This window comes from Cyprinodon variegatus, unplaced genomic scaffold (assembly GCF_000732505.1).
Source record: "Cyprinodon variegatus isolate N-32 unplaced genomic scaffold, C_variegatus-1.0 Scaffold234, whole genome shotgun sequence".
NCBI classification, from domain to species: Eukaryota; Metazoa; Chordata; class Actinopteri; order Cyprinodontiformes; family Cyprinodontidae; genus Cyprinodon; species Cyprinodon variegatus.
In genome coordinates, this window is record NW_015150687.1 from 945,721 (window position 1) to 963,903 (window position 18,183).

General features: G+C 37.9%; 1 protein-coding gene across 1 annotated transcript in view; it reads left to right on the plus strand.

Moving 5' to 3' along the window:
* The window catches only part of LOC107088990 (prostaglandin G/H synthase 1-like), a 21,536-nt gene extending 3,703 nt beyond the window's left edge, over window positions 1-17,833 (plus strand). Inside the window, exons 3-11 of the mRNA XM_015381489.1 lie at window positions 459-575; window positions 6,683-6,823; window positions 6,901-7,044; window positions 8,252-8,433; window positions 8,668-8,751; window positions 8,973-9,219; window positions 10,329-10,615; window positions 12,510-12,657; window positions 16,554-17,833. Coding sequence (XP_015236975.1) covers window positions 459-575; window positions 6,683-6,823; window positions 6,901-7,044; window positions 8,252-8,433; window positions 8,668-8,751; window positions 8,973-9,219; window positions 10,329-10,615; window positions 12,510-12,657; window positions 16,554-16,909 — 1,706 coding nt within the window. The 3' untranslated portion in view covers window positions 16,910-17,833. The remainder of the gene's footprint in view (window positions 1-458; window positions 576-6,682; window positions 6,824-6,900; window positions 7,045-8,251; window positions 8,434-8,667; window positions 8,752-8,972; window positions 9,220-10,328; window positions 10,616-12,509; window positions 12,658-16,553) is intronic.
* Window positions 17,834-18,183: the final 350 nt, after the last annotated feature.

The following is an 18,183-nucleotide window of genomic DNA, read 5'->3' on the forward strand; positions in this document are numbered from 1 at the left end:
TATATATATATATATATATATATATATATATATATATACGAAAAATAGGGAGTAGAGCTGTTACCACAATTATGAAAATTATGGCTTCACCTAATGCAACAAAAAAAAAAATTACTGGAAAAATCCTACAAGGACAGCTGGACCTTATTTCCTGAGAATTTGATTCTCTAAAGTTGATGGTATTCATGTAAACAAGAGGACTAAAAGTTGGATTGGATTCAAAGGGTGGTTCAGTAAAGTATCAACCACATATTCGACCCGTTTGCACTTGATTTTTCATACATCTTTTCCTTGAACAGATTTATTTTTTTGTTAAAGCTAAATATTTCTAACAGCACATGATGGTGGTGTGATGTGATGAGAGTGTGTAGAAAATCTGTTTATAATCTTGGTTTGATCCACTTTCACTATTCGACCAGAGGTTGTTTTTTTTAGACGTTTTCCTTCCGTTTCCACAGTGAACCCATGCTGTTATCTGCCCTGTCAACACTGGAGTGTTTGTGTGCGCCACGGCCAGGACAAGTACGAATGTGACTGCACTCACACTGGCTACTACGGACAAAACTGCACAATCCGTGAGTCCCCTCATCCTTAAAGACATCCTAACTCTCTCATTTCCTCTTGTATTATTACACTTCTCAGGAATTTGAAGCCTTCCTTTCTCAAAAGGACCCTTAAAAAATAACAATGGATTCTTGTAATATTATGACAAAGCTTTTGGCTTACAGAGTTAAGGTTCCTTGTCTAGACCAAATATTTTGAAAAACTTTTGGAACACCCAGCAGAAGAGCAGCTGGATCATAGGTTTGTCTGTTGATTTCTTCTCCAGAGGTTTCTACTCAGCTGCTTTGAACTGGTCTGCTTCTCATTACTGCAAAACACCCATCCGCTGTGGTCTCCAATCAGACCTGATGTATATACCATGTGTAAAAATTACCTTTAACTTTGCATGGGAAAAAATGGAGGACAGAATGGAGGGAAGATGAGTGTCACAGTGGGGGTGGAGGTTTGACAGGACCCTGATGCAGACACAAAAGCTTGAGTTGGTTACTTGAAGGTTTAATAACAAAAGGTTAAAAGAAGCAAAAATCAAAAAATATAAATCCTCAGAATCCACAAAAATAGAGAACCAGGAATACTTACAACAAGGGGGGGGGGGCAAAGAAATGAGGACAAACCAGCAAAGAGTGACTGAACAGGAGGAGAATATATGAGAGAGAGAAACAAAGACCAGGATAATTAGTAGATTGGGAGCAGGTGTGAACAGAGGCCAGAAGGGTGCTAGGGAAAGAGACTGACACAAGAGGACAAACAAGAAATATCTAAGAACTCAAATACAATCAAAAATAACCACAACACAAGAATGGAAATAAGACAAATGAAAACTCTCAGATAAAATTTAATCAGAACCAAAACCATGACAATAAGGAATAAAAGATTATAGAAGTTCTGCATGAGAGGGGTGGTGCTAAATGTGTGAACACAGCCTTTTAATGGCCAACTTTATGGATATCTTTTGACAAGTTTGCAAAAATTTCAGCTCATTTCTTCTTCTTCTTCTTCTTTTATGGATATCTTTTGACAAGTTTGCAAAAATTTCAGCTCATTTCTTCTTCTTCTTCTTCTTAAAAAAAAAAGAAAAAACAGTTAAAATTGAAATAAGTTTGTAGGAGACCTTGGTCTCCAACACTGGTTTCCAGCTGTGTCCACAAATATTCTGTGAGGCTGAGATCAGAGCTGTGAGGGTCATTTGACGTTGACACTAACTTGGAAGTACACTTTTGGCTCTTGTTGGATAATTAATTTTCAGTTAAGCTTTACCTTCCCGGCTAATGTGTTGAGATTTCTAATTAATATTTACACATTTACATATGACCGCCTTGCCTCCCACTTCCTCTCCGCCCCTCCCCCACAGCCAGTCATTCTCCTCCTTCCTACTGCCCACTACTGAAATTTCTGACCTCATTCGAAAATCCAAGTCCTCTACTTGTTCTCTTGACCCCCTCCCCACAGCTCTGGTCAAAACCTGTCTTACCTCCCTCCTCCCCTACATTACTTCCATTATTCATTCCTCACTCTCTTCTGGTATTGTTCCTTCACTTTTCAAAACTGGTTCTGATCCCGCTAACTTTAATAATCTTCGTCCCATTTCTAATCTTCCCTTTATCTCTAAAATACTTGAAAAAACTGTGTCTGCTCAACTCCACACCTTTCTTGCCCTCAACAGTCTTTACGAGCCTTTCCAGTCTGGTTTTCGCCCCCCTNTATATATATATATATATATATATATATATATATATATACGAAAAATAGGGAGTAGAGCTGTTACCACAATTATGAAAATTATGGCTTCACCTAATGCAACAAAAAAAAAAATTACTGGAAAAATCCTACAAGGACAGCTGGACCTTATTTCCTGAGAATTTGATTCTCTAAAGTTGATGGTATTCATGTAAACAAGAGGACTAAAAGTTGGATTGGATTCAAAGGGTGGTTCAGTAAAGTATCAACCACATATTCGACCCGTTTGCACTTGATTTTTCATACATCTTTTCCTTGAACAGATTTATTTTTTTGTTAAAGCTAAATATTTCTAACAGCACATGATGGTGGTGTGATGTGATGAGAGTGTGTAGAAAATCTGTTTATAATCTTGGTTTGATCCACTTTCACTATTCGACCAGAGGTTGTTTTTTTTAGACGTTTTCCTTCCGTTTCCACAGTGAACCCATGCTGTTATCTGCCCTGTCAACACTGGAGTGTTTGTGTGCGCCACGGCCAGGACAAGTACGAATGTGACTGCACTCACACTGGCTACTACGGACAAAACTGCACAATCCGTGAGTCCCCTCATCCTTAAAGACATCCTAACTCTCTCATTTCCTCTTGTATTATTACACTTCTAAGGAATTTGAAGCCTTCCTTTCTCAAAAGGACCCTTAAAAAAATAACAATGGATTCTTGTAATATTGTGACAAAGCTTTTGGCTTACAGAGTTAAGGTTCCTTGTCTAGACCAAATATTTTGAAAAACTTTTGGAACACCCAGCAGAAGAGCAGCTGGATCATAGGTTTGTCTGTTGATTTCTTCTCCAGAGGTTTCTACTCAGCTGCTTTGAACTGGTCTGCTTCTCATTACTGCAAAACACCCATCCGCTGTGGTCACCAATCAGACCTGATGTATATACCATGTGTAAAAATTACCTTTAACTTTGCATGGGAAAAAGAAATGAGGACAAACCAGCAAAGAGTGACTGAACAGGAGGTGAATATATGAGAGAGAGAAACAAAGACCAGGATAATTAGTAGATTGGGAGTAGGTATGAATAGAGGCCAGAAGGGAGCTAGGGAAAGAGACTGACACAAACAAGAAATATCTAAGAACTCAAATACAATCAAAAATAACCACAACACAAGAATGGAAATAAGACAAGTGAAAACTCTGAGATAAAATTTGAACAGAACCAAAACCATGACAATAAGGAATAAAAGATTAAAGAAGTTCTACATGAGAGGGGTGGTGCTAAATGTGTGGATATGGATATCTTTTGACAAGTTTGACAAAAATTTCAGCTCAGTTCTTCTTCTTCTTCAAAAAAAAAAAAAAGAAAAAACAGTTAAAATTGAAATAAGTTTGTAGGAGACCTTGGTCTCCAACACTGGTTTCTAGCTGTGCCCACAAATATTCTGTGAGGTTGAGATTAGAGCAGTGAGGGTCATTTACTTACATTGACTTTGCCACTAACTTGGAGGTTTGCTTTTGGCTGCCCTCTTGTTGGAAGAGTAATTTTCGGCAAAGCTTTACCATCCTGGCTGATGTGTTGAGATTTCTCATTATTATTTCCACATGTTTTTTCATGACAGCTTTTCTTTTCTGAAGTGCACCAGACCCCATACTTTGGGGATCCCCCTTTAGCTTTAAATCTAATGATGGTCATTATGGCAGAGCTCACAATTATAACTGATATAAGTAAGGGAAAAAAACAGTTTGAGCAAACGCTAACAATTAAAAAAAAATTATGTTATTTCTTTAAACAGCACGTAAATATTGAGGTTCAACTATCTTAAGCTCCTAATCTGCTGACCAATGGCTAGTCCTGATGCTATACCACCTTCCCACCTTACTACCTTTTTCATTTGGTAGTGGAGAACTTGACTAAGAAAGCTGCTATTATATCTCAAAAATACTGCACCAAATCATAATTTGTTTGTACTTTCCTTGACACATGCATTGCAGTGTTAAACCTATGTAATGCAGTAATTAGGATTTTTTTTTTATCATTTTACTCATAAAACTATTTATTGCTGTTCAAATTAGTTGCAAACAAGTTTATGGATTATTTAGACTTCAATAACTATGGCCATGGTTTGTGTATCTCACCAAAACAACACACTTATGCATTGCTCAGAAAAATACAGCAGGTCATTTGAAATAGACAGCATGACTGCACAGGATGAACAGCTTGAGAGGACTGAAATGATCCCTTATGAAATAAAAGGAATCAGTGGACACGCTCTAATAACGTTTTTTCAGGTCGTGCTCACAATATTAAACTTTGATTTTTAAAAGATGACGTGCAAAACATGGAGATAGTATGACAATAACAGGAAGGGGTTTGTGAGTTTAGTCAGGGACCACCTTTACTGATCCTGTAATAAAGCTGTGATACTTTAGTTCTTTTACACAAAAATGACACAAATGCACATCTATAAAGTTAAGCGAAAGATGTTATTTTTAACTAAAACTAAAATAAAGAAAATAGAGGTGGGTTTTTTAATTAGCCATGAAATGATCAACAGTCTCATAAATCATCAGTGTTTATAGCTGTGATAGTTGAAGGCAGGTAGTTCCTCTGTTTTGACACTTGTATTTAAAAAAAAAAAAATGCTCTGCACCAGTGGTTGACTTCTGGACCCTAGAGTTCTTACTGGGGCATAATGGTGACACAGGTTAGATGAAAATATTTTCCCATAGCCTTAAATTCAAATCCTAACTTGGATTCTAAAAATGAACAGAAAGCGAGGGCAGACAGGCCAGCAGAAGTGTGATCTATCTGTACAAGTATCATCTGATATATAGATGATTTATCAAAACCAACAAATAGAGATGCGCTTGGATCCAGCCAAGATGTAATCAAAGCAGGGATTTGTTTTTCTAAAGTACATGGATGGAATGTGGTCCTTAGCAGCAAAAAGCTCTTTACTTCTGAGCAGATCTGCCTATCGAAGCTGAGTTTTGTAAATGGAAAAGTGCAAAATGAATCAGCTGCAGGTTAGGAGATATGATCATTCAGATATAACGATTTACGTTTTATTCTTGTTAATTTCAAAGAAAGCATATCTAAAGAAAACAGAATGGGGCCTTGAGGTACCCCACACATATTAGATTAAAAATAAGAAAATTTATTAAAGCATATTTCTACTTATGCTTGAGTAAAATTGATCTTTAACTAATTAGATTTTTTAAAAAGCTGCAGGAAAATAACTATTCTCAGTAAGTGATGTTAGAGAAGCTTAAATTTCAAGGCTCCTGACGTAGAGTTATGGTTTATAGATGATCACATCACTGCAGAAGGCATATGTCTGCGTTATCAGAAATGTTCTTTTCATAACAGAATTTCCACTCCTTAAAAAGGACATTAGGTTTATAAGTGTTATCTACCACAAGGTTTGGAAGATGTTTAGCTTGTCAGATTAAAAGCATTCTGCTTCTCTTCAGAACTCTTCCTTAGAGTATCGGGAAAGACCATAACATGCTCCGTCTTACATATCAGCTAGTTAGCTTGCACTTTGAAGTACCAGTTGTCACATTCAATCATGGTTCAGGTATTGTTCTGGAATTGTTTTCCCTGGAACAATGGAGTTCAGTATACTAAGCACAGGTACAGTTACACAAAAGTAGAGACTCTCCTGAAATTAAATTAGGGCTGAATAATTTTGCCAAAAATATGAAATGCAATTATTTTTAACCACTATTTTGGTTTTAATTTGATCTTCCTTTCCACTAACCACAAACATGCATATATTTCATTCGAGGGTTACAGTTTTCTCATGACCCTTAAAGCTTGCTTTGTCCATTGTTCAGGACTTTACTGTTACTGTTGGGTGAAAAGTGCTTACCTGTACTTGCATGCATGGGTCAGCCTGCAGCTCTCTTATTCCTTCTGAGAGGAAGCAAACCCCCTTTAAGTAATTCTCACCACCTAAAGACCTGGAGACATGTATTTACTGTCTTACACTTGTTAAAAGTAATGTGACCAAAACTGAAAAAAAAAAAAACGTGCCACTACAATTTGAAAATTGAATTTATTTAAACTGCGATTATTATGCTAATGCAATTAATTGCCCTTCCCCAATTAGATCAAAATCTAAAGAACTTAAACACTATGTTTGGGATTTTTACTGAGTTGGAAGTAAGTTGAAGCTCTTTGAGGCAGGGTTTAGGATTTGTGGTTCGGAAATGACAATGAACTGCCATATTGTTTAACCGGTTCTTGAACTCAGTGAATAAAGAAATGTGGGTGGGCTCCGCCATTAAGGTTTAGTAAAAGACCACAGTGGATTGTGTCATAATGACTAGGCCATGTGGAGTACATTTCCACCCTTCAGTCCCAATTGTTCTGAATTCAAGTCTAAAGTGTTTTTTCTTCCTTTTTCTCCCTTTCTAACTCCCCCCATTAAAGCGGAATTATGGACCCGGGTGCGTCAGTTCCTCAAGCCTAGTCCAGATGTAGTGCACTACATTCTCACCCACTTCCACTGGCTCTGGGACATTATCAACAACACGTTCTTACGGGACACCCTCATGCGTCTGGTTCTAACAGGTCAGAAGCTAGTTGAAACAAATTCCTTCACAGTCATTTTTTTTTTTTTCAACCAACCCTTTTCCTTCTATAAATAGTGAGGTCCAACTTGATTCCCAGTCCTCCCACTTTCAATTCAAAATATGGCTACCTCAGCTGGGAGTCCTACTACAACCTCAGCTACTACACCAGGATCCTGCCGCCTGTTCCTGAGGACTGCCCCACGCCTCTGGGCGTCAAAGGTAGGCAATAAGGATTGTCAAAAATAGTCTTATTGGTATTCATACCTGTACTTTCCTTTATCTGTTGATGTGTTTGGGAATGTAATTTCCTCTTCTGCCCACAATGATTTACCCAAATGCTGATTATTTGTTGTAAAAAGTGTTGTGGAATCACCATATAGTGAGCCATCACAGTTTTTGTCTACTTTAGGTTTTTTTTCCCCAAAATATATTTATTCAAATTTTAGCAATTTAAACAAACAGCTTGAACAATATACAGAATATAATCACAGCAATATTTACGTTACTGTTCAATTCAAAATAAAATATAGGCAACAAATTACCTCACACAACATTTGTTCCAATGCGACTGATCCCATTTCATGCTTAGCCTCTTATACTGAAAATTAATTAAGTTTTTGTAAATTTTTTTATTTTTATTTACGGCACTAGTGGTTTGTTTTTTTTTCGACAGTAGGCTGACAGGAAAGGGGGTATGAGAAAGGGGGAGAGACATGCAGAAAAGGGCGACCCGGACCTGGGTCTCCCACTTCGAGGACTAAGGCCTCGGTACATGGGCCGAAGCATGCCCTTTGTAAAATCTTTTTACGGAAAAATTATATTTTGCATGCAGTGTTAATTTAAATGCACTTTATTAAAAGAACAACTAAAGTAAAATTAAATAAGGTCAAATAAAATATTTTTATGTACCTCAAATAAAGCAGATTTAATACATAAAAATCAAATACAAAAAAATTTAAGATTATCTTTTTATTAATATCTAAACTATATATTATAAGGGTTAAAGTGTATATTGAATCATAATATGTATTGCAGAACCTATATTAGTTTTCTTGAATAAGATACTAATATAAGGATGATAATAATGTCTTTTCTGCCCTTGCAGTTTTTTGTAAAGATTTGCAAAAGCCAAGAAATAATGCATCTTTTACTATATAGTATAAACTCAGACTGATATTCTGTAAAAAGAAAAAGCTTTAATTTGAGCATATTTATTAAGAGGATAATAATTCCTTTCCCTGAAAAGTCCACAGTATTACTATCTTGTTAATAACAGAAGGATCAGTTATTGGTACCCCTTAAACTGTAAAATGAATGTAGCTGAGGCTTTTTTTTTAATTGCTACTGGTGACATAATTCATTATGGGGAAATGCATGTTTAGGCTGTGAGTAATGTGTTTTTATTTTTTTTTTTTATTTTGCCAAGGCAGAAATGGGCTCCCTGACCCCGAGGTGTTGGTTGAGAGGCTGCTGAAAAGAAGGACATTCAGACCCGACCCTCAGGGCTCCAATCTTATGTTTGCTTTCTTCGCTCAGCACTTCACCCACCAGTTCTTCAAGACATACAATAGCATGGGTGTGGGCTTCACTAAGGCTTTATCGCATGGGGTTAGTCCAACAAAAAAATATAAAAATAAAACTTTGTAGAGAAGGAAAAAACAGAAAATATATAATTTCATTGGCATCAGATACGTTTTAGAGAGCCTTGTCAGGAGTAGCAAACACATTGGAAAGTTTAGTAACTTATAAAGTGAATCAGATAATGCCTGGCATTTGTTAAAATTGCTTCCATTTGGATTTTAATTTTGTTTTGTTTTATTTTGTGTTCTGTGATTCACGCAGGTCGACGCGGGGCACATTTATGGAGACAACTTGCGACGTCAGCACAAGCTCAGGCTTTTTAAAGATGGAAAAATGAAATATCAGGTGAAACATTCTTTGCTTTTACATATGAAACAGAACAAAATAGATTTCTTTTTTTTAAATCTAGGGAATGGTGTTTTCCTATTATTTATCCTAATTTTTAGCAATATCATTTGAAATCTGCTGAACAGGCTTCTTTAAATGGATATACTGTCATAAATAAGAGAGCATAGTTAATTAACCAAATATATCTTGTCTCACAATATGTTATTGTTTTCCACCAGATAATCAATGGAGAAATGTACCCCCCCACCATAGCTGATGCTCCTGTGAAGATGAGCTACCCTCCTGGGATCCCTGCAGAGAGACAGATGGCCATTGGTCAGGAGGTGTTCGGGCTCCTCCCTGGTTTGGGGTTGTATGCCACGCTGTGGCTTAGAGAGCATAACAGAGTCTGTGACGTCCTGAAAGCAGAGCACCCAACCTGGGATGACGAGCAGCTCTTCCAGACCACCCGCCTCATCATCATAGGTGAGCTGGACATTCTGTGCTGATGTCTGGTCTTCAGTTAGCTCAACAGCTAAGCCTCCCTTTACACTAGAATATTATTTCACTCTAACATTAGAAAATAAGCCAAAATGGGTATCGCTTCAGCACGACCTGGGAGAGGTCTTTAAATTGCACCTGGGAACGTCCTGGTGGTGACAAGTAGCGCGTTTAGTCTTGAGAGATTTAAAAGTACGGCAGACCCCTAATGCCAGTTCAACAACTTAATTATGTTAGCACTGGACTAGCAACTTATATCGCCTACACTCCGATAGAAATAGGGTTACCAGCTCGGGGGAAGGACAAACACCTCCAAATTGCCCCTACTGAACAAACTACTAGGAGAAAGAAGAACGTTGTTATAATGGCCACAGCTCTGATGCAAACAGCATCTATGTGTAGGAAATAGACTAAGCAGAAAGACCTAAAGATTTTGGTGTGATTTAATTAGAGTGATCAAAAAGAACCAGAATGCGGTTCACAGGGTTGTGTGCAAGCAGAGTGGTGAACCAGTGTAATATATTACAGCATAAACATAGCATGCTAAAGGTCACTTCTGGGCTAGAAAGCATTTGTTTTCAGACTAGTTTTCAGGCACGATGAGCCCTTCAAACCAGTATGAAGAAATTGTATTAATTAAAAAAAAATGGTTTGCTGGGAATAGATGAGTCTGCCTTTCTTCCACAGTCTTTATATGGACAAATTTGTGGCTGTAAGCAGCTCTCTGGGTTAATAGCTGATGTCTTGAAAGCTTTACTGCTCCTGGGTAAGATTCAAGCAGGCTTGTTTTTTAATTGGATCTACTTTGTTTGCAAATATAATTTTTTTAAGTTAATATAGTAAATGTACGTATAGAACATAAGACTAATTATTCAGCTGATAAAGCCATGGCAGAAATGATCAAACCATCCTTGTCTTCTTTTTAATCGTTCACGTTTTGGTTAATTTTCGTACGTTTTTCTACTAGTAGCTAATTTTTGTCACGTTTGTATATTTAATGTTTATGTTCGTTCATTTGATGTTAACTCAGCATCCTGCTGCATGAGTTTACCCTCATGTTATCCCTGTTGTTGTTTTCTCTCCCTGTCTTCCAGGTGAGACCATACGAATCGTCATAGAGGATTACGTGCAGCACCTCAGCGGCTACCTACTGAAGCTCAAGTTTGATCCCTCCCTGCTGTTTCAGTCCCAGTTTCAGTACGGGAACCGGATCTCGCTGGAATTCAGCCAGCTCTATCACTGGCACCCCCTGATGCCTGACAGCTTCCACATTAACGGGGACGAACTGTCGTACTCGCAGTTCCTCTTCAACACATCTGTCCTCACACACTATGGCGTGGAGAAGCTGGTGGATGCCTTCTCACGGCAACCTGCTGGCCAGGTATCAATCTACAACTAACATGCCGAAGCTCTGAGGGCCAATTATCTTGGTGATTTAGGCCTGTTATGGTTGTAACAAATGTCTAATCTTATAGTTTATCTCCAATTGTGGGAAGGTCACAAGCCAGTGATGTGTTGCATTTCCCTTTTTTGCTGCATTGTCCTTTAAAGATGATAACATTTTAACAAGGGAAGTAAAAGGGAAAAAAATGGTTGAAAGATATTCTGGCGCTTAATGTAGGACAACGCCCTAAGTAAGCATCTGAGTACACAAGAGGAAGCCCAAGTACGTGCTTGTGGATTCTAGGAGGTTTTATTGCATAAGAAGAGCAAAGTTTTCGCAAATAATTTCTGATTGATCTTTTTTTAACTTTCACTGAACTCTTTACTAGGTACAGCAGCAGTATATTGCTAAGTGGTTTCTCTCCCTTTGACTCACAAATGAACTTAAGTGATATCCCATAGTTCCTAATATGACATTGGTCCTGCTTTTGCAGCTGTAACCACTTGAACTCTTCTGAAAAAGCTGTTCACAAGAGGAATTTTGGACCGTTCTCCCAGGAGCACATTTGTGATGTCATAGACTGATTTCTGGTTAGAGGGCCTGGCTCTCAATTTCTGCTCTAGTTTATCCCAAAGTTTTTCTATGAGGTTGAGGTCAGATTTCTTTGCTGGCCAGTCAGGCTCATTCACACCAAACTTTCTTATCCATGCCTCATGGATGTTTGCACAGCCATGAAGAAAGTGGAAAAGGCAAGGTCTAAACTGTTTCCAGAAAGTGGGGAGCATTGAATTGTTCAAAATCTCTTGCTATGAGTTCTGCTCTAGAAACCCATGGCAGCTTGCCTTTCACCACCTCACACAGTGCTATGTATTAAATTTGTTCATGTATGTTGTGGATACATCTGCTCCACCGTTGAAACTTCTTCCATGAGACTCTCTATGCTTTTCTCTTAGCTGGGAACTTTAGAGGTCTGTAGAGATTGAAGTTGCAAAAAGTCCTTGATCTATATCAACCACAGCATCTGCTTGCCATGCTCAATCAGATTACGTTGCCCACTGATTTGTGGCTAAGTTGCTTCCATCTTCTCATAATACTGCAGATGATTCACGGTGGATATTGAGGACAGAGGAATTTTTATCACAAGACCTGTTGCACAGGTTGCATCCTTACACCTCCTGTTGGAGTTCACTGGGCTCCTAAGAGGGATCAAGTGTCACTCAAATGTTAGTGGAAACTGTCTGCTTGCCTTGGTGCTTTATTTTATACACCGGTCTCCATGGAAGTGATCCAAAAGTTGGTTTTAAATATTTGGATCGGGGAGTGAATATTTTGGGCAAAAAAGATGCAAAAACCAATTTAGACCACCTTTTTTTTATCAGAACTACCTCAATTATTTGCTCAATAAATGGTCTGATAAAATCTTCAGAGACTTATATATATTGACAGGACAGGATCATTCAGGAGCTCAGCATTAATCAGCTGCACATGCATCTCCCATTCTACCTTCAATTTAGATCTGCACTACAAAAACTTATCTAAAGTTAAGTGGAGATTTCTTAGAACAACTGCCCTTAATTTGAGCATGTAAATATAGGATAATTAGATATGCACTTGAAATAAGATAATGGAGTCCCTTTTTTTTCCTAATTTAAAAATTAACTGTTTCTATAAAAGTAAATGATTTTGATGTAAATTAATAAAATAAATTTTGCTGCTAAATGTTTTCAATTTAGGTATTTTGAGTCTTTAAGGTGAAAAACAAGCATATAGATGTAGCTACTGCAGATGTGGCATGAGTGTCAAAAAATGCAAACAGAAACGGATTCTGTTAAATTAAATAAACCATTTGTCTTAAACATTGCCTCATCATCTTTAAATGTTTTCCCTGCAGATCGGTGGAGGCTACAACATGAACTCTGTTGTCACCAATGTTGCCGTGCGAACAATAAAGGAGTCGCGCCAGCTTCGGGTCCAGCCTTTTAATGAGTACAGGAAGCGTTTTAACCTGGAGCCGTACACGTCGTTCAGAGACTTCACCGGTGAGAAAAACCACTGCTGTCGCAGGTCTGACTCAGAACATTAAGAATGGAATTTCCAGCTTTCTGTGAGAATGTCTGGCTTATTTGTTGAGTCAAGGACTGCTTATTGCCCCCTGTAAACCTACATAACCCACCCTCTTGCACTCTTGCAAAGGTTGTGCTCAAACAAGTTTTCCTCCTGGGCATGATGAGTCTTCCTGAAGCAGAACCCCTGTGCAGCCTGTTTAAGCTGGTTTCGGGTGGGATTTGTCGAACCATTAACTACCTACATTCCAGCATCACGCCCTGTTTCAGCTGAAAGGCTAAGCAGCCCTAGAGCCAGCTAGATAACACAGTCACACCTGTTACCAGCAGCCCCAGACTCTAATGACAACTTTGATATTAGTATCAGGCAGAAACAGTTTTAGTGACAAAGACGTAAATACCAGGGATGCTGTTTTAATTCATTTGTAGTTGCCCAGTCTAAGGCAAAATGACAATGAATCTAAAATTGAATGCTCATAACTTCTAAATTCATCTTATTTAGGCTCTTTAATTACAGAGGTTGGCTGGAACAGGAGCAGTTTAATTCAGCAGCAGAGAAATGGTTGGATTCATGTATTAATCTTTCTAACCCAATCTTCAATATTACTGAGGCTGAGAGAGTTTTTGATGCAGGAGTTTAGATATTAAAGACAGGGAGAAAACACATCCCTTCAGTGGAGTTGCATTTAGCAGCTACATATTGGCTGAGCCTGAGGTGTTGAGGGAATCAACACTAGAGACCCACAGCTGGATAAAGCTCGTAGTTCACTGATCTTCTTTTAGAAAACACTGGTTTAGGGGATGGATATATTCAGATAGTTTGTTTCAAGGGTAGTCACCCATGACTGGCTGTCAGCTTCCATCTCCTTAATAAGATATGATTCATTATTTTCTAACAACTCTTGTACTTACACAACACCTACGTTTCCTCCTTAGAATAACGAGTTTAGCTCCACCAGAGGGTCTCCGACAGCTGTCAAAGAAACCTCTGCTTTTTTTCTCTATTTCAGCCTCATCACCATCTGACCTTCTGACTTTCCCTAATTAGATACACATAATCTAATCATTTAGGCATCTACTTTATGGCGAAAGCATAGATTTAACATCTTCCAATGAAACCATCTTAATGACTGTGTCAGTAATTCTAATGCTCCGATTATGTAAGTGAAATATGCACTTTTTATTGATGCTTTGGGATGTGATCTATGTCCAATAGTTCTGCAAACAGGAAAGACTTTTGGCCAAAGAAACTGCAGCCACCACAGTAAGGGTCCAAAATATTTGAGAGTGTTTAAAACGGCATTGCTCACTTTACGAGGCCAGAAAGGGTTTGACCTAAACCAGCAATGCTCATCGGTTCATTTTTGAAAGATTCCTTGAAAGCTCAGAGGGCCAGTGACACTATATTCTCAGAGGAATAACATGTAAAATAAGGTAAATAACCTGTTGGTTAGTTAGGCCACACACAAAAAAAAAGACAAGATTTTAGCTTTTTTCTTACAGCAGTTTTAGGGGAGGATCAGAAAAGATTAGCTGTGTGAATGATTTAACACTTTAAAAAACTATTTTCAATTTCACCCATCAAAACCTTGCATTTAAGCTTATTTTAATGGGAATCTTAATCATTAAAATCCAATTTTATCTATACATGATATGGGAGGAAAGTTCTGCTTTCTTTTTGATTATTTGCAAACAACATTTAGTCTGCAATCTATTTATGTATGTATCGTCTTTGTATATCTGTAGGATTAAATTTTCGCTAGTTCTTTGCATAATAGCTCAAGTTTACTCAAATTAAATAAGATTTAGATTATTTGGATTTAGATGGAAACTTTGACAGAGCCGCTGAAACACAAATGGGCTTCATCTGAACCATTTAATTGTAGCTATGGTTGAACATTTAGGATCTTTTTCCTGTTAGAAGATGGGCTTCAAGTCTGGTCTGAAGTACTTCACTGCTCCTCACAGATTTTCTTTATGAATGCTCCTCTTTTTATCTCCACCCATTACTTTAACTCAACTGAAATGGGGCATCTCCACAGCAAAAAGCTGCCACAACAGTGTTACACAGTGTGTTCAGGGTAGGGATATCCCAATCGGACACTGATATCAGATGTCGGCCCGATGTTAGACAAAAAAAACTATCAGATTTTATCATCTAAAATCTCAGATATTTTAATGATGATAGAAACACTCTGCTTCTGTTAAAAGATTCTGTAACTCATGGGTTAATTTTACATAGGGCAGTTGTTTTCATACCTTTTGTTGTTGACTTTAGTTCCTTTTCTTTAGTTTTAGTAAAATTGATCGATCAAGCCTTTTTTAACATCCTACAGAATAAATTAAGTAATAACAGCTGATAGGATTCATGCTAATATCGGACAATTCTCAAAGCTGCAATATTGTTATAGCATATCCTAAATTAAAACGTTTTATCGGGCCAACCCTAATTAAGTGTGATGTGCAGTATGTCTTCTCCAAGACAAAAGCTTTTGCATGAAGAAACGAAGGTTACATGTTGCTTTTATCTAGACAGTACGCTTTCTTCCACATGTTCTCAGTGAGCTTTAAATGCCAGATGGGCTTTCCTATGACTAGATATTTTCCTGGGTGATGAAACACTTCATTTCCTTCCTTCAGTTCATCATTATGACCCTTTTTTGGCTCTGCCAACACATGGAATCCCCATATACTCTAAAGTCTCTGGTTCTGTCCTGAAAAAAGTGTGAAAAAGTTCAAGACTTATGAATGCATTTCCAGTAATGTCTATGATACAGCTGGTGAAATAAGTATTGAACACGTCACCATTTTTTTAGTTATTATATTTCTACAGGTGCTACCGAAGGAGTTTTGAACACACTTACTGAAATTATTTTATACTTTGTACAAAATGCTTTGTTGACAATGACAGCTCCAAGATTTCTGCTGTATGGAGAAATTAGTTGCATGCATTGCTCAGGTGGGATTTGGCCCATTCTTCCACACAAACAGTCTTCAAATCTTGAAGGGTTTCTTGGGCCTCTTCTATGAACTCTGATCTTTAGTTCTTTCCATAGATTTTCTATTGGATTCAAGTCAGGCCATTGGCTGAGCCAATCTAGCAGCTTTATTTTATTTCTTTGAAACTATTGAGTTTCCTTGGCTGAGTATTTTGGATCACTGTCTTACTGAAATGTCCACCCATGTTTCATCTTCATCATCTTGGTAGATGGCAGCAGATTTTTATCAAGAATGTCTCTACATTTTTCCTTTCATCCGTCTTTTAATTATTTGAAGTTTGCAGTACCATAAGCTGAAAACAGTCCCACACTATGATGTTCCCACCTCTAAACATCCAAAGGTCTGACCAGACTATACTCTCCCAGTATTACACAGGTTTGTCTGTAAAATACTGGGAGACTGTGCAAAATGCTGAGCAGGAACATTTAAACAAGCTTCAACATGCTTTTTTTTTTCAGCAATGGACTCTTGCATGGTGATTGTGCATGCTGCATACAGGCCATGTTTGAAAGCACTACTTATTGTTTTCTTTGAAACAATTGTACCTGCTAATTCTAGGTCTTTCTAAAACTCTCCACAAGTGGTCTTTGGCTCTTTGACAACTGTTCTGATAATTATATTAAATCCTGGTCAGACCTGGTCATTGTCGGTTTATGGTGAAATAATATTCTTTCAACTTCCGGACTATGGCCCTGACAGTGCTCACTGTAGTATTCCGAAGTTTAGAAATCCCAAGCAGTCTACGATCCACCTTATAGTATTGCTACTCGCATGTTTATTTTTCAGATACCTTAGATATTGTTTGGATCTGTCACATAACATTGTAATGTCATTGTATGTGTGTAGTGATACGTTTGGTTATTTCTTTCCAGATAACGAGGAGATAGCCAGCACTCTTGAAGAGCTTTATGGTGATATTGACGCTCTTGAATTTTATCCTGGGTTACTGCTGGAGAAGACTCGACCGGGGGCCATCTTTGGACAAAGCATGGTGGAAATGGGTGCTCCGTTTTCCCTCAAAGGCCTCCTGGGAAACCCCATATGTTCTCCAGAATACTGGAAGCCCAGCACATTTGGAGGCAAAGTCGGCTTCGACATCGTAAACTCTGCCACTCTGAAGAAGCTGGTGTGCCTGAACTCCAGGACGTGCCCCTATGTGGCGTTCAGAGTTCCAGCAGAGGAGAAACCAGATAGGAACGATGGGAGAGAACGAAGCAATGAGCTATGACCATGTGCAGACCCAGGAGGTTTATGTTTTCTACTCTTCAGCCTGAGGGTTTCGGAGTGACTGCAAAAAACAAGCAAATGATTAAACAGTCTGTTCTGCAAGAATTCCAACTCTCCCATTGCCATCTTGCAGGCTGTCCTACACTTGAACAAACACATCAGTGCAGTGAGGAGTAAAACATCTGTTTTTTAATAAATTCCTAAAGACTGAAAATTTGTAATTTTTGCACTGTCAGAGAATAAAGATGTGTATTTGTTGGTAAATAGTTTTATTGAGTACATTTTAGCTGCAGAATATGCTGTAAAGGATTAATAAAAATTGGCAGGTAACATCTATTGTTCTTTATATCTCAAGGGTGTCTGCCCCATGAACTGAAATCTCTGAACCTGTATTTATTTTGGCCTGCACTTCAACCCTGACGGGAACGGAAAATCAAACAATAATATGGAAGCGTGGGCGTAATAAATCCATTACCCACCAGCATTAAAGTGTTGAAACACAAAAAGATAGAAAACTCAGAGAAATTTCAGGAAAGCATTTGGGATAGATAACAGATAAGTAACCCCTTTTGGAGAAATACATTCATTCAAATATTCAGGCAATATTTTTTCAGCCTGTTTCTTTTAGATGATTAAAGCTACATTGTTTTGTTTTATAACAGTGCTGGCACCCCAAAGCGTTTTGTAGAACATGTAAAGGAAATCACTGCCCGAATAAAAATGCATATTTGTTGCAAGCTGCAGTTTCCCTGTGCAGGAAACTGCACGGAAGATGGAATTTGATGCATGAGTTCCCAGAATATGTATCTATCTAATTAAATGTCATGTCTTGCGTCATGGCTTCCTACTTTTATTGTCTGCTTTTAGTCTTTAATTTCTCTATAATCCAGTCATTTCTTCCTTTCTTGAGTTCTTTTGTTTTTACTTTTCTATGTTCTTTTTTTTCCATTTCTTCCTTTTGTGTTAATCTATTCCTTTGTCCTTTTTTATTCTATTCTCGTTTTCTTTTTGTTTAATTCTAGGCCTCTACAGAAATATATTTTATAAAGCTACGCTAAACATTTGCGTGGTTTAGCCAAACGCAGTTCCAACTTTTGTAACAAAAAACTATTTATTCCGCGTTTCAGGGTCACGTCGCCCTCTAGTGGAATTGTTTCTAATTACATGTAACGTCTGCAGCAGAGTTTAACCCTTTGACGTCATGTTGTTGCATTCAGGGCCTTCAAGTAAAGGACTGATGTAATATGCAGCGAATTGGTGGAGGGATTAAGTATA